The sequence below is a fragment of the Triturus cristatus genome, chromosome 9 (assembly GCF_964204655.1).
Source record: "Triturus cristatus chromosome 9, aTriCri1.1, whole genome shotgun sequence".
NCBI classification, from domain to species: Eukaryota; Metazoa; Chordata; class Amphibia; order Caudata; family Salamandridae; genus Triturus; species Triturus cristatus.
In genome coordinates, this window is record NC_140592.1 from 815,782,241 (window position 1) to 815,796,618 (window position 14,378).

At 39.9% G+C, this 14,378-nt stretch overlaps 1 protein-coding gene across 2 annotated transcripts in view; it reads left to right on the forward strand.

Moving 5' to 3' along the window:
* Nucleotides 1–14,378, forward strand: part of JAG2 (jagged canonical Notch ligand 2) — a 294,764-nt gene that overhangs the window by 204,156 nt on the left and 76,230 nt on the right. The window contains exons 8-12 of one of the 2 annotated variants that reach the window (XM_085626226.1): nucleotides 3,137–3,250; nucleotides 4,210–4,323; nucleotides 6,923–7,036; nucleotides 8,343–8,389; nucleotides 8,670–8,843. In XM_085626226.1, the coding sequence (XP_085482352.1) occupies nucleotides 3,137–3,250; nucleotides 4,210–4,323; nucleotides 6,923–7,036; nucleotides 8,343–8,389; nucleotides 8,670–8,843 (563 nt within the window). The remainder of the gene's footprint in view (nucleotides 1–3,136; nucleotides 3,251–4,209; nucleotides 4,324–6,922; nucleotides 7,037–8,342; nucleotides 8,390–8,669; nucleotides 8,844–14,378) is intronic. The other variant, XM_085626227.1, reaches the window with a different exon arrangement.

A 14,378-nucleotide genomic window follows, 5' to 3' on the forward strand; every position in this document is an offset into this window, starting at 1 on the left:
ACTACACGCAGCTTGAATACTGACCAGTGCACCCCAACGGCCCCAAGGAAGAACTGTGCCTTCTGGAATAATTTCAGACCTCTATCTGAGGGGGAAATACAGAAAAACATTAATTCAAGGAAACCTACCATACATTTTGACAATTCCGTACCCTCCCACCTACTAAAAGAGAGCCACCAATCTGTTACCCTCTTTTTGTCTAAAATAGTGAAGGCATCTCTCCAACAGGGATTCCCCCTACTACAAGAAACGGGCACTGACCGGAATGACTTGAAAAGACTTCAGACTGTGGTCCAGTTAGCATTTCCTGGCTAAATTGATTGAAAAATGCACCCACTATCAGCTTTGTGAATACATCAAGTAGTTTGACCTATTGGACAAACACCAACCTGGGTTCAGACCTGGACACAATACTGAGGTAGCCATTCTTAACATCCTAGAGGATATATAAACATCACTAGACTAAAATGTATCCTGTCTCCCTAATACTGCTGGATTTATCTGCAGCGTTCAACACGGTTAGCCACAAGCGCCTCAGAGAAACACTTGAACTCAGAGTGGATCTACCAGGTGCCGTCTTGAACTGGTTCACCTCCTTCTCGCAAAACCGACAACAAAGAGTCAAATTAGACAACACGCTAACCAATGTAGCAGACATTAATAGGGGTGTTCTGCAAGGATCTACAAGTTTACCAATGCTTTTCAATCTTTACATGGAATCACTCACCTGTTACAGTCAAACATCTTGTAACTCAACTGTACATCAAACTGCCCTCTCAAGAGGATATCCAAAGACTAGATGATACCCTCAGGAAAACTTAAGACTGGCTGGCCCACAACCATATAAAATGAAATCTGCAAAAAATCGAATTCTTTTTTTCCCCGCACCCCTCAGTCCCCAAGAACCTCAACTATGGTCTCAAAACCTCAACTCGCTAAACTGCACCCCAACCTTCTGTGACTCCATAAAATCACCAGGCATAACACTAAAATCAAATCTAAACATGTGGGCTCACATATAAGCTACATCCACAAGCGCAAACCTACATCTGCGCATTCAAAGAAAACTGAAACCCTTCATACAGCTAGAAGACTTCAAAACGGCGGTACAGTCTCTAGTGCTTTCAAGACTGGACTATGGGAATGCTACACTCATAGGTCAACAAAAAGACAGCCTATCCCCAATGAAAGCAACAATAAATGCAGCAGCACAACTTTTAACAGGCAATCGTTGTTCTGATCGCATCTCACCATCTCTCGGAGCCCGCAACTGGCTCCCGGTTGAAGCTAGGATTCAACTGAAAATTGCATGCATAACACACAAAACTGGCCCTAATTGAGGCCCAAAATATATGGCCAATAGGATCAACCGATCAGGTGGCATAAGAGACTCCAGAAGGGCTAAATACCTCATACTAGAACCAACCAGATTAAAAAAACAGGAATACTCAAGTCCGCACTTTCGCTGGATCTGCTCCAAGTATATGGAACTCTCTTCCTCCTTCAATGAAAGCAATAACCTCATTCAGGCTGTTCAAGAAGGAAGCCAAAGCCTTACTAGAAAAATATGTATTATAAGGGAACTCTTTGGAAACTGTCATCCACCCTACTCAGTTTTGTATACTATTGTTTTATGCCTTACTTTTCAAACTCTATACAGACGGCCCTTTAGCAACTGTCATTCACCCTAGTCAATACCGTTTATGAATGTTTTATACCTTGCTCTCTAAACTCTATGTACTGCGCATCGTAAGTGACAAATGTCTTTAATGTACTGTAAACCTCACCAACTCTGTGTGCAGCGCATTGATACCGTGATGGTCGTGTTCGTGCTTCATAAAACACTCTACATAAATAAACACAAAGACTGAAAGAGGCTTGCCCAAAGCGCTCACAATCTTTCTTCTTATTTTACATTTTTTTGAGAACTGATGACATGAGATCTGTTGGCCAACTAAAGCTGTATGTTTCCAGACAATACAAAGAAAAATGTGTTACTAAGTGTAGCAGAAAAATACGTTTAGACTGAAATGCATACTTCTTTTAAAACAAATTAAATAATTCACATAAATCACACATTGGCCAGGGAACACTTGTTCACGTTGTTTGTTAAACTAGGTTTTCTAACTTCTTTAATACTATTGTGGCTAGTGTATTGGTGCCATTTTTGCTTAGTGCGTGGAAAATGTTATTGTTAGCAAGTAATCATTTAATGTTACAAGAGAGTACTCCTGTTTTTTATCGAAGACAGTCCGTTTTTATACATAATATCCCTTTGGCTGTACAATGAAAAATGTAACTTTAAACATTTTTAAGAGGTCTCAAAATTCTATCTTAGTTCCCTCTCAAGTCCTCATACTTATATTTGTCTTCATTTTGTTCCTTAAATACACACATTGAGGCCTCCTTTTTTTGTTTGTAATATGAATAATAATGTTTAGAATTTATTAGAACTGCACAAGAAAAATTGAATCCGAAGGAAAGTTCTCTGACCGGTCCTCTCTATTTCTTCAAACCTATGAAGATCACCTACTCAGTAGACCCATAATTCAGTCTGTAATCTTAACTGAGTTAATCTATATTACTTACAATGCAGAAGGGTTAATTTACATATTTACTTTTTAATTAGTATCTTTACTTGGTGCAGGTATAAAATGTTGCTCATACAACACAAAAATGTCGGCAATATAAAATCACCACAATAACAATGAGGTTACAGGTCGTTTTTCAAAGAATCTGTTTGCTTAGGAACAAGATTTGTTTTTCTTTCAGCTTCAGTTGATTTCAATTTTGAGATTGTGACATGAAAACATGGAACAATTGGAAATAAAACTTACGTTAATCTATTCCTCATGCCTGTAAGTGGATAGATGTGTAAAAATACTTATGTAGTGTATGCTCCAACATAAATCCAAATTTTGCAAACTCTGGTTTCACCAGTTACTGGGTTTTATTCACTTTTCTGTTTTAACATAAAGTTGTACTGCGTATGTCTGCTGCAAACATCACCTGTGCCATTAACAGAAGAAGGTTTTTTGTTTTATTGTTTTTTTAATAAATGTGCTTATGCTAAGTGTTTTACATCTGCTTTATAAAATATTTGCACAATTCAATTTATGTTGATATTTTATTTTAGCGGAACATGCCTGTGTGTCCAGCCCCTGTGCTAATGGAGGAATCTGCCATGAAATCAACTCTGGCTTTGAGTGTCACTGTCCACCAGGATGGAGTGGGCCAACTTGTGCGATTGGTAAGTGCACAAAATATTATTATGATTCAGAACTTTGAATAATGCATTATGTCACATTCAATTTTTTCTTGTTCTAATCAGGATATATACTATTGACCAGGAGTCCTTGCCAATCATTTGGAAAGGTCATAACTTGATTATTTGTACCATCATTAATGTCTGCAAAAGCATTAAAAAAATGACATCCTGTGATAAAAAGTCAGCCAGCATTTTATCACCATAGTCTAACTTCGAGTAGCTAACGGAACTCGCAAAGTGAAGTTAGCTTGCATGATTCATCAGTTAGTGTACCATAAAGCAATCTTATGCCTCAAACACCTACTGTACATTATTGTTTGACAGATCTAAACAATCTACCATATTGATTTCGATTCTTTGAAAGCTTTTCGATCTCAGTACCTCAATATTCATCCCAGGCTTCCCATACATTCTCCAATATCTGAATGTGTCTACGTTTGATTTAGTTTTTAGTCATTTTGCCCCGCCATATACTTGATAATCTCACCTCAAATGCTCCACTATTTTACAGGCTGACATGCCAGTGACTGAAAAAGGGAGATCATGTCACCTTACCCTTGAATGGACAGGGCTGCCCAGAGCAAAGTATTGCCAAGTTTTAAAGTGTCAGGAATGACTGTCCCATCACTATTCCAAAACATGCAACCTTAAAGCTGCAAATGCATTAGTTCTCTGGGAAAATGAAGAATGCCGTTTGTAAAATGAAGACCTTTGCAAATTAAATCCCATCTCAATACCAATGAGTTCAATGTAGGAAGTGTTGACAGTAGTTTTACAAATAAACCAAAAACACCGAGATTTTACGTTCGTGTTTACAAGGTCTGTTAATTCATGCTATTTGGTTAGTGAGTTGCAAGTGGTTGTTTGTTTTTCTGTGTCGCATACTCGGAGAATTGTGCTGTGTGTAAAGTCATATTTGCAGATTACTTTCTTTTTTATAGATCTTGATGAATGCATTTCAAATCCTTGTGCACATGGAGGTACGTGTATCGATCTTGTTAATGGATTTGAGTGCATATGTCCGCCTCAGTGGATTGGAGCAACCTGCCATCTTGGTAAGTAATTGCTGTAGGTTACTCTGAAAAGGAAATGTTGACATAGCTCTTAAGAAATGAATAATGCATTGGAGTAAGAGATATGTGAAGCCTTTTAACAAGTTATCCTGTGACGATGGTTCCTCGAGATAGCTATGTATTGAATGTTTGAACTGGAATACTCTGAGCCAATTTGTTTGCAAGTACTGTTCGTCTTGCAAAAACTCATCCTACATGCAACCACAATGATGTTTTAAATTGTCTTAATTTCCATGATAATTCTACATGCTTTGGTGGTGGTTACTATGGTGGCGGGTTGTATAATTTTTGCTTTATGTTCAGGTTTTTGTTTTCATCTGAACTGATTTCAAATTTGGGCATGTAAATTACGATTTTCAACGTAACTGGGACGATTTAAATGATTTTGCCTTATTTTGGGGTTTGGTAAATTATGGCATGATTATTAATACTTGTATGCATTTAATGGTTGAAGTCAAATGCAACTGAACACGATTAAGTACACATTTGCATGATACCAGAGTGTAGCACTATTGCATTTGGGAATTGTAAATTGGCCACAACTAATGTCTCTCACTTGTCCTAAAATGTGTTGGAATCAAGTGCCAGCAAACGTGCATCAGATTTTTCTTTTCTTAGTCACTTTAAGCATATTGATCATCTTTGCTGGCCTTCCTAGCTCTACTGTTTTCTCTTACGTGGTGTAAAAATTACAAATAAACTGTACTCTCATAGACACAATAACAGCCATCTCCATTTTCCCACCTTGAAAATGTATATGTCCTAAATTGCATCCTCAAGATAATTGCCATGATATAAATGTTTCCTTTTAAAATTAGGTTTTCGTATATTAAAGCCCAGAAGGCTAATGAAGTAGAGAGTATAGAAGTATGTCTCCCAGAGATCTTTATAGAGGGGGATTTAACCTTTTACAATACTTTTTCTCCTTCCCAATATTCTAACTTTTTAGACTTATAGGGGAACTTTGTAGTATTTGAGAAAATGTTAACCATTCGGAAAGCTCCCTTGTTTGTTAGGAGTCTTGAGCTGTGAGCTCAATCTAAAGTAGTTAAAATGCTCGGTTTGCTATATTGTATTTTGAACAACATAACAAATATTCGAGTAATCTAAAAACTTACAGTGGGCGAATCCCTCCAAATTAACCTTCTTGATAGCCTCGCTTATCATATTGTACAAACATTCTGGTCAATTACTGAATCTTGTCCTGTGAAACCTACTTCAGCATTTTAAACCAAAAGATCAGCCTTGTTATATTGTTCATGTTGCAAACTATGCAGAATTGATTAGTTCCTGCATTCCCCCTTTAAAGGACAGTCCGATTTTTAATGCCCAATGTTGATATTTTTTTATTTATACTTCTATTATCATACATAAAACCTTTCTGCGGGTATTTAATTTGTGAGACTGGGCCTGTTTATCTTTCTAGAAGTTATGCATAGCATAAATGCTTCTCTCTCACCATCTTGCCCAAGAGGCAGTATGTTCCTTTACACTTTTCCTAGCCTTCCCAACTTTTGTGCCCTCACTTTTATCTCCCAGGGTTTCCGCAACCCACACAGTGTAACACTTTCTGCACTTGTGCCATTGTAGCACATGTACATTCATGGTGAGAAGCTTTCTTATGCCGTAGATGTCTCCTTCCCTTTCCAAATGCTTCCTCTATACGGGATATGGTCTTGATGTTGGCTCCGGGAATTGTAATTTCTCATTGCTTCCCTTAATATGCCCGGTTTTTACCCACAATGTTCTCTTTTTAGCTTTACTATTTGTGGTATAGTAACATAGTTTCAGAAAGCCGCCGCTCCAATTCTTTCTAGAATAGAGAGATGTTTTTTAAATTATTTTCCCAACCCTTGCTGTTTCTTATCATGTTTGAATCTTCTTTATTATCACCCCCAATTAATATACAACATTGAAGGACTTCCTTTGATATTTTCACAGCGTCACCTTTTCTGTTACTATGCCTCTAGAAAAGGCACATCTGCATATTAAAAGAAGGGTACTGGTGTTTCCCATAGGTTAAACATGATTTATTGTCCGTGACTTCCCCACATATATAGACATCCTTATTCTGTAGCAACATATTAACTTGTGAACTCCATGTTTGGCACATAGAAGAAGATTACACCAGCATAAAGTATTGCTTATCCTCGATTGGCGACTCACAATTGCTCACACTTTAAAAGGTGATTATTGATTTGGGAGCAGGTATCCGTAGGAACCGCTCACAAAAACACAGAACAGTATTTACTGATTGTCACACCTCTCCCTTGCAATTCTTGCCTCACTTTTTTTCCCTCCCACAAACAACGTTGTGGCTGATTTATGATAATATGAGATGTTTCCGTTTGTGGCTTTGTCTACTACTTTCCATTAGAATTATCATTTGATCAGATTAAATCTGTTCATCTTTTGCTGGCAAATTGTAGATGTGGATTTGTTTTTTCGGCTTAAACATTTGTTGTGGCCTTAACAATTGTACTGTAATCTATTGAGATACTTGCATGTGCATGTCATACCTGCTTGGTGGAATGGAGTCTTGCTGTGTTCTTTACCTGCTTTCTTTTGTCTTGTTTCACAGATGCTAATGAGTGTGAGGGGAAACCCTGTGTTAATGCTTACTCTTGCAGAAATCTGATTGGTGGATATTACTGTGACTGCATTCGAGGATGGACAGGAGTAAATTGTCATATCAGTTAGTATTTACTGAAATGATTTTAACGAACTGTACTTACAGAAAGTAGGAAAGAGATGCACCCATTATTTGTTTAGAGCACATGGCTAAATTTGTAGACTTGTGTTTTTCAAAAGTCCATTTACCAACTCTTGGGGATAATAATCACATTTAGCCATTAATATAAAATAAGTCGTCATGTTGTGACCGGACATAAAATATTTATTTGAGGAATAATTCAAGATTGTGAATCTATGAACTATCCAGTGCGGGAGAAGCATTAAGTCTGACCCACAGGTGGAAGTTTTATATTCGTTGTTGGATGTAAATGTGCCCACGATTACAGTTCAAGACATTTGTCATAAATAGCTCTAAATACTATATCATCTATATTTCACTGCCCTGTGGGGGAAGTGCCCTGCATGTCTCATGGCTGAACCACCTGTAAATCCTGTACAAACTCTTACTGAGGATGGAAAGACGTGTGACTGGTCTTTGTGTGTCCTATGTTTATTTGAGCCTGTTTTGTATAGGTCTGAGTTGTTCATTTCACGTTTTAAATATTTTTTTCAAATTCCGTAATCTTTGTGGATGATGTAATACCCAAGAGTTGCGATTTTCCAACCCAAAAAAACGTGAAAATGCAGTTTTAGATAGTACATAACAACTTGTGCGGTGGTCCTAAAATGCACTCCGTATGGCATGGTCGCCTATATCCTCTTAGCTGTCAGATCCTGTGTTCTCCAATTGCCACGCCAACCACTCAGTGGCATTATAGGCGCATTTGCACAGTTGCTTGTTATGTATTATTGCTTCTTTCTTGGTCTTTATTAACCTTTGAGCCTTTCTTATAAGTTTTTTTTATCGCAGACCTATTCCCCTTCATCTGTCTCGTTTTATATCTGTCCTGTTCTATATCTGTCCCTTCTTTCTCGAAAAATCTGGAAGCAAAATTATCTCTCAAGTACACGCACGAACGGGCTGGATGGTGTGTGTTCTGTAGGAGATGGGGATGGGAATAAAAATACATTAACTAGCAACCTGGTTTGCGTCACTGTTCAAAAATGCAAACCAGGTTGCTTGCTAAAAAAAAATATTTTTCATAACAAACTCTGCGAATGGCACCTTCATACTTACTTTCTCACTTTACCTCCCCTTCATCAATAAAAAGATGCTCTAAATCTTATTCTCGACTTATGTTTACGTTTTTGGCAGTGCTTGGTTTTGAACGCCTGTAGTTTGTGATGTCCTGCTTTGTTAGAAGGATATTATGACAAATTAGTTTCGTTTGACATCCGTTAAATGACTTTCATTGTTTTGTCTGTAGATGTTAATGATTGTCGTGGGCAGTGTCAACACGGAGGAATGTGCAAGGTAATTTATTAAAACCTCTCAAAATGTAATTTTAGGTTACTTAAAGAAGCTGATGTATTCTTGCGTTTAATCGGCCATGTTAGCATAGTAATGTTAAAAAAAAAAAAAAAAAAAAGTATTTTTTCCCATTACAGTAGCAGTTGGCAATTGGACATATTACTTTTTATTTAGTCCTTTACCTAAGCTATCACTTCAAAGTACTGCGATTGCTTTCACTTTGTTGGTCTTCACTAACGATTGCGATCAAACGAATGATTTCTTTTTTGCTTTTTGCACCCAGGATGAACTAAATGGTTACCACTGCATTTGCCCTCGTGGGTTCATTGGAAAGAATTGTGAGATTGAACTTAACGAGTGCTTAAGTAATCCTTGTCAAAATGGAGGGCACTGTGAAGACCTAGTCAATGGTTTCCACTGTCGCTGCCCGGAGGGATATGCTGGAATATTCTGTCAGGTAAGGATGGTGCAGGTCTTCTTGTTACATCATTGACCAACTTGAGTTTTAGAAAATGTTTTATTTCAGTTTCATTCAGAGTTGTTAACTCTACAATATTACTGTTTGTTTTAACACTACTTAGGTGTTCAGTCTATCCCGGTAAAACCCATTTTTTTCCATTACAAAATTTGTAGGAATCCAGTTTCTGTGTAGACTGTTTTCCCAGGATTTCCACCTCAGTAGACTGTGAAATGAGTCTGTGACTTTCCCAGAGCTTCAGCTCTGGAGGCTTATTGTAGAGGGGATTTTCTCCACTTTACTATCCTCGTTGATCCCACATAACCACCAGTGTTTGAGACCTCTTTGCTTTGCTTATGGGCTGCATGCTATAGCCCCCATCCAGTCATTGGCACAGGTTTGTATTTCAAATATATTGGGAGGTTCTCATTTTATGAGTAGGTGGAGTAATACAACTATTCCTACCCTTCTAAAGGGAGCAGGGGTATTACTTCCAATACTCTTGTAGGGTAAAACGAATGAACTGCTCCATCCCAACCTGGATCTCTATGATTTTAACAAGTCCTTACCCCTGCAAGATGGTATCTTTAGCTTGGGTCCTTCTAATACTATAGGAAGAACATCCATTGTATAGTGTGAAACAACCGTGGGCTCTACGTCTGCCAACACTTTGCCCCTGGTTCTTTACTAAGATTTGACCCCTGTGGCTGCCTTGTTCTGGCTCCAGAAGATCCACTGCTACCCTTACCTGAACAATTTCCCTATCCAAGGTTTGTCAAGGGAAATAGCAGTATCTGGGCTGGCCCTAAAGTTCAGTATTAATTTTGATTATGGTTTCTCAGTATTGTGCTAAAAACCCTCTCCTATACCATCAAAGATATTCCTGTTCATGGGGAGCATTTTTGAATTTCAAAAAGTCTTGGGAAATGTCGTTAGTTTAAACTGTTGACCACTACTTTCAAGCAATGCTGTGATAGCCTAATGTTCCAGATGATTGAACCATGCATTGGAGCGGTTCTCCACATGTAGTTGTGCATGAGTTCCCTGTAACTCTGGTTGGCAGAGCAATCAGATAAGTTTCTGGACATTCAGACCATGTATGCACTTTCCACCTTTAACGCCAACCAATTGATGGTTACAAACGTCTGGTGGGATAACCCTTCTGTCTACTTGAATCACAGGTACTGTAATGACCAACTCATCAGGGTTTGGTAGGGGAATGCGATGGGGTGGTTATAGGGGTGGAATGTTGCGGGCTCATTGTTGGAATTACTTGGACTCCGCCATCTCATAAAGATGAATGAGATGAAAGCATTCATCCTAGCTCTAAATCTTTCCTTTCAGTAGCCATTCCGGAGTAGTCTAGATGTACAAGGCCAAGGCACTCGTCTATATTTGAGAGCCAAGTCCAGGCAGATCTGATAGCTGGCAATAGATATGTGCAACAAGGGCATATTGCTGATGGTGTCTAGACTGAGGCTGTCAGCAATCAGACAGTATCTTCAACAGTTCTGTCCCTTTTGAGGCTACTCCAGGGGGTTGGCATTCTGCTAATGCAAAGGCCTCCAGTCCCCACAACAGGCATTCCAGTCATTCGCGTGCAGGGACATGGATCAAGCGGAAAATGTCCTGGCCATCAGGGCCAACACACTTCTAGGCCCCTGCAGCAACAGCTTTCAAACTCCTTTAGTTTCCACCTAGTCACAGACTATCATCCTGTGGTAGGATCAGATATTTCCTATAAAGGTAGCAAAATATAACATCTGTTAGGTGAGTCCTCCAGATCATCTACAAAGACTGTGCCCTGCCATTCCATTTAGACCCACTGCATGTTTCATCCACATCAGAACACCCTTTAGAGGAGTACGTGTCCATTTTGCTCAAAGCAATGCTACCTCTTGTGACTAAAGGAGCCATAGAAAGGCACGCACTCCACAAAATATTAACTGGGTGTTACTCCTGCTATTTTCTTGTGCCGAAGAAGAACGGAGGCCTTTGTTCTATTTTAGATCTCAGCTCTCTGAACGCCTTCTTGAGGAAGGCCAAATTCAAGATGCTCACACTGGCCCAGACTTAGTCTGCTCTGAATCCAGGTGACTGCTTGGTGTCTTTGGACCTGTGGGATGCTTACTTTCATGTTTCTGTCATGTAGGCCCACAGACACTAGTTGCTGTTCCAGGTGGGCCAGGTGCATTGTCAATTTGGCATGCTCCTCTTTTGCCTCACCATTGTTCTCTGGTGTTAACAAAGGCGATAGCGCTGGTCGCGGCACATCTTCTAAGGTTAGGAATTTTTGTTTTCACCTACCTTAATGACTGGCTAATGAAGGTGAGCTTACCACAGTGAGTTGTAGACAACATCTAGACAGTTGTGAACTTACTGGCATCAAAGTGATACCTGAATCTTTGGTAGAGGCTCTCTTTTAATGGAAGTATCCTGAATACAGTACAGTTTCAGGCCTTCCCTCCATTATGAGTCCAGAATATTTAGGCTATGATTCCGGTGTTTATGATTGTCTCTTAGACTTCTGGGCCTCTTAATAGTCTGCATTCTGCTCGTCTATTATTCCAGGTGGCATATGCAAACTCTGCAGTGGAACCTGAATTCTCAGTGGTCCCAGCACCAGGGGATCCTGTCTGATTCCAGCCAAGTTTTGGAGGAGACTGCAAAATACTTGCAATGATGTCTCAACCACATTTGAACTTGCTTAGATCCCTCGCCTGTCCCACCCAGAGCAGATGGTGGTGCCGGATAAATCACTGTTGAGATGGAGAGGTTATCATGGAGAGTTAGACATCAGAGAGCTGTTGAAGTTTCTGGGCCAGTGACCTGGCGCTGAAAGCCTTCCTACGTCCATCAAAGTGAGGCTGATTCAGGTTAAGACATACCATGCAATGTGGTACTGTAACAGGCAGGACTGAATGCAGGCCTGTGCAAAAAGGCTCTTTGTGTCAGGAGCTGACTGGAGTGCTAGGGTATTGCCCTAATGGTGAGCCACCTTACACAATCTTTGAACACCAGGGTGGACAAACTCAGCTGGTTGCAAGTGGCAGATCACGAATGGCAGTTAAACCTTGAGGTTCCACAAGGTGTTTTCCAGTAATGGGGAGAAACATGGCAAGATCTTTTTGCTACCATAGAGGATATGCAATGTCAAACCTTTTGTGCACTGTAGTTTTCAAGAAGGCTCTTGGGGACTAAATTCGAATGGAGTTGAGCCTGGTGCTCCTGCCCGCTTATCTTCCGCTATCTCTCCTGCCTGCCTTGAGTTATGAAGAAAATCAGGATCAACTGGACCCTAGTCATCCTATTGGCCCCAAATTGTGAAAGGACAGTGTTATACCTGGAACTTTTGAGCATGTGCATGTCCTCAATCATGCTACCTCTTTGGGAGGGTCTCAAGTCACAGCAGCAGGACAGGATCCTGCTCCCGCACCTCCGTGTTTGGAGATTGAGTAGCATTACTTGACTGCAGTCAGTCTTCCTCCCTAGGTTGCGGATGTCATCCTTGCTGCTAGGCACCTCTCTACAAAGTTTGTCTATGTCAGGCACTGGGACAAATCTGTAGCTTTATATTGCATCTGCAATACTGATCCAGATCAAACTGTTGGATGTCTTATTATTTGTTTTATCTTTAGCCCAACAAGGTCTTGCAGTGGGCACTGCTTGAGGATATTTGTCTACCCTTTCAGCCTTTTACATTTACCTGCAGCCCTTTTGTTTGAATCGCCAGATGTGATACATTTATTTGAAAGCCCTTACATACAGATTTTCTCTTACGCCTTTTGTTATGTTGCAGTGGGACTTTAATGTTGTTCTCAACTTTCCTAATCTCCACCCCCTTGTTCCTTTGCACAGCTCCTCTATGAGACTACAGTCCCTTGAGACTCCTACTCATAACAATAATTTTCAATAAGGCGCAGTCAGTCACCACCATATACTTCCCCCTGTTCTCAGGAAACCAAGTGCTCCGGAATAGAGAATACTTTCTGGCAAAGGTGGTGTTGCCTTTCCTTATGTGGCAGTCCATCACTGTCCCTGCTTTCTTTTCTTCACCAAATCCCTCAAAAGAATAGGAGAGGCTGCATCAGTTGGATCCCAAGAGGATCCCATACCTTTTATTTCAATGGGGCTAAGAAGCCCTGGGTAAATTACCAACTTTTCATAGAGTTCGCCAGTGCTAAGAAAAGTAGAACACCCCAAAAGTATAATTATCCAAATGTATTTTTCTCTGCATAATAATGTGCTATGTTTTGTGGCCAAGACGGAACTTCTTAACGGTCTTTGAGCAAATTCTGACAGAGCTAAGCCCACCATTATGGCCTTGACCAGGGGTTGTTGTAGTGCTACACATCTGCGAGGCGGCTACATAGGCATATGTTCACACTTTCATTAGGAATTACTGTCTTGAATCTCACATCTACAGGAAGAGCCATTTTGCCTGCTCGGTCTTGCAGGATTTCCTGGTGTGAAGTTTCTTTCTTATACCCTCCACGTTTTAGGAAGTAGTGTTTAGGTATCTATTCAGAAGGTGAAAACGATGCTGTTGGAAGTATTCATCAAAATCACAAGTTACTTACCTTTGGTAATTTTGATTCTGATGGATGCTCCATCTTACCTCGGATTCCTCCACCCTCCATCACTCCCCCTCCCCAATGTCTGCACATTCTATGTAGTAGACACCAAAGTGTTAATGAGGCAACACGTCCGATTATGTACACTGTCGCAATCTCATTCTGTCACTGACAATCCACTCTAATGGTTGGGCAGTGCTTTCTGGAGGCAGGATGAAGCTACCACCATGTCCAGTGGCGCCACTTGCCAGCATGCAGGAGCAATTGCTAAAAGGTTTCCAGATCCAGTCTGGCATGTAGAAGAATTTAAAGGTTGGGGAACCTGCGTTTATCAAGATTAGCCTTATAAAGAATACAATCAGAGGCAAGTACCTTGTTTGTGAGATACAAAGTACAACTTAATTTAAACAATTGCGGCAAAAAACGAGGTGACCCTATTTGTGCGGCTTCCTTAAGTGGACTTTGTAAATGTTCACAAGTTTTAGGATGTCTTTGAGGTTCAAGTTTTCACCTAAGTGCTTTAACAAAGGCAAACGTTTAACCACTTGCAAGTAAGGCTGTAATTAATAAAGAATTCTGTGAACGCATAATGTGCTAAGCATAAACTTTTTTTAAATGCTTTGAAGGTAGGTGTTGTGCCAAATAGCCGAAGGCGTGAGTGGGTTGTTTAAATTCTCTTGGCTAGTTTTTAAGTAGTGCAATCTTAAAAATACTGCATGATTGTACATGTTTGAGGAAGCTGAGATGCTTTCTGTGAAAGTTCCGATGCACTGTAGAATCGTGATTTTAGTATATCTCTCTTTAGGTTTTCCTTTCTGCAGTTCTTACCACCTTACTGTCTCTGTGATCCATGCCATATTGTCTTAAATGAACTCTTCCGTTTTGGTTTTTAATTCGATTTCCTGCCGGCTTAATAACTAACGACAGTGTGGGTTTTCTCACCTCGATTTGCTTGCATCAT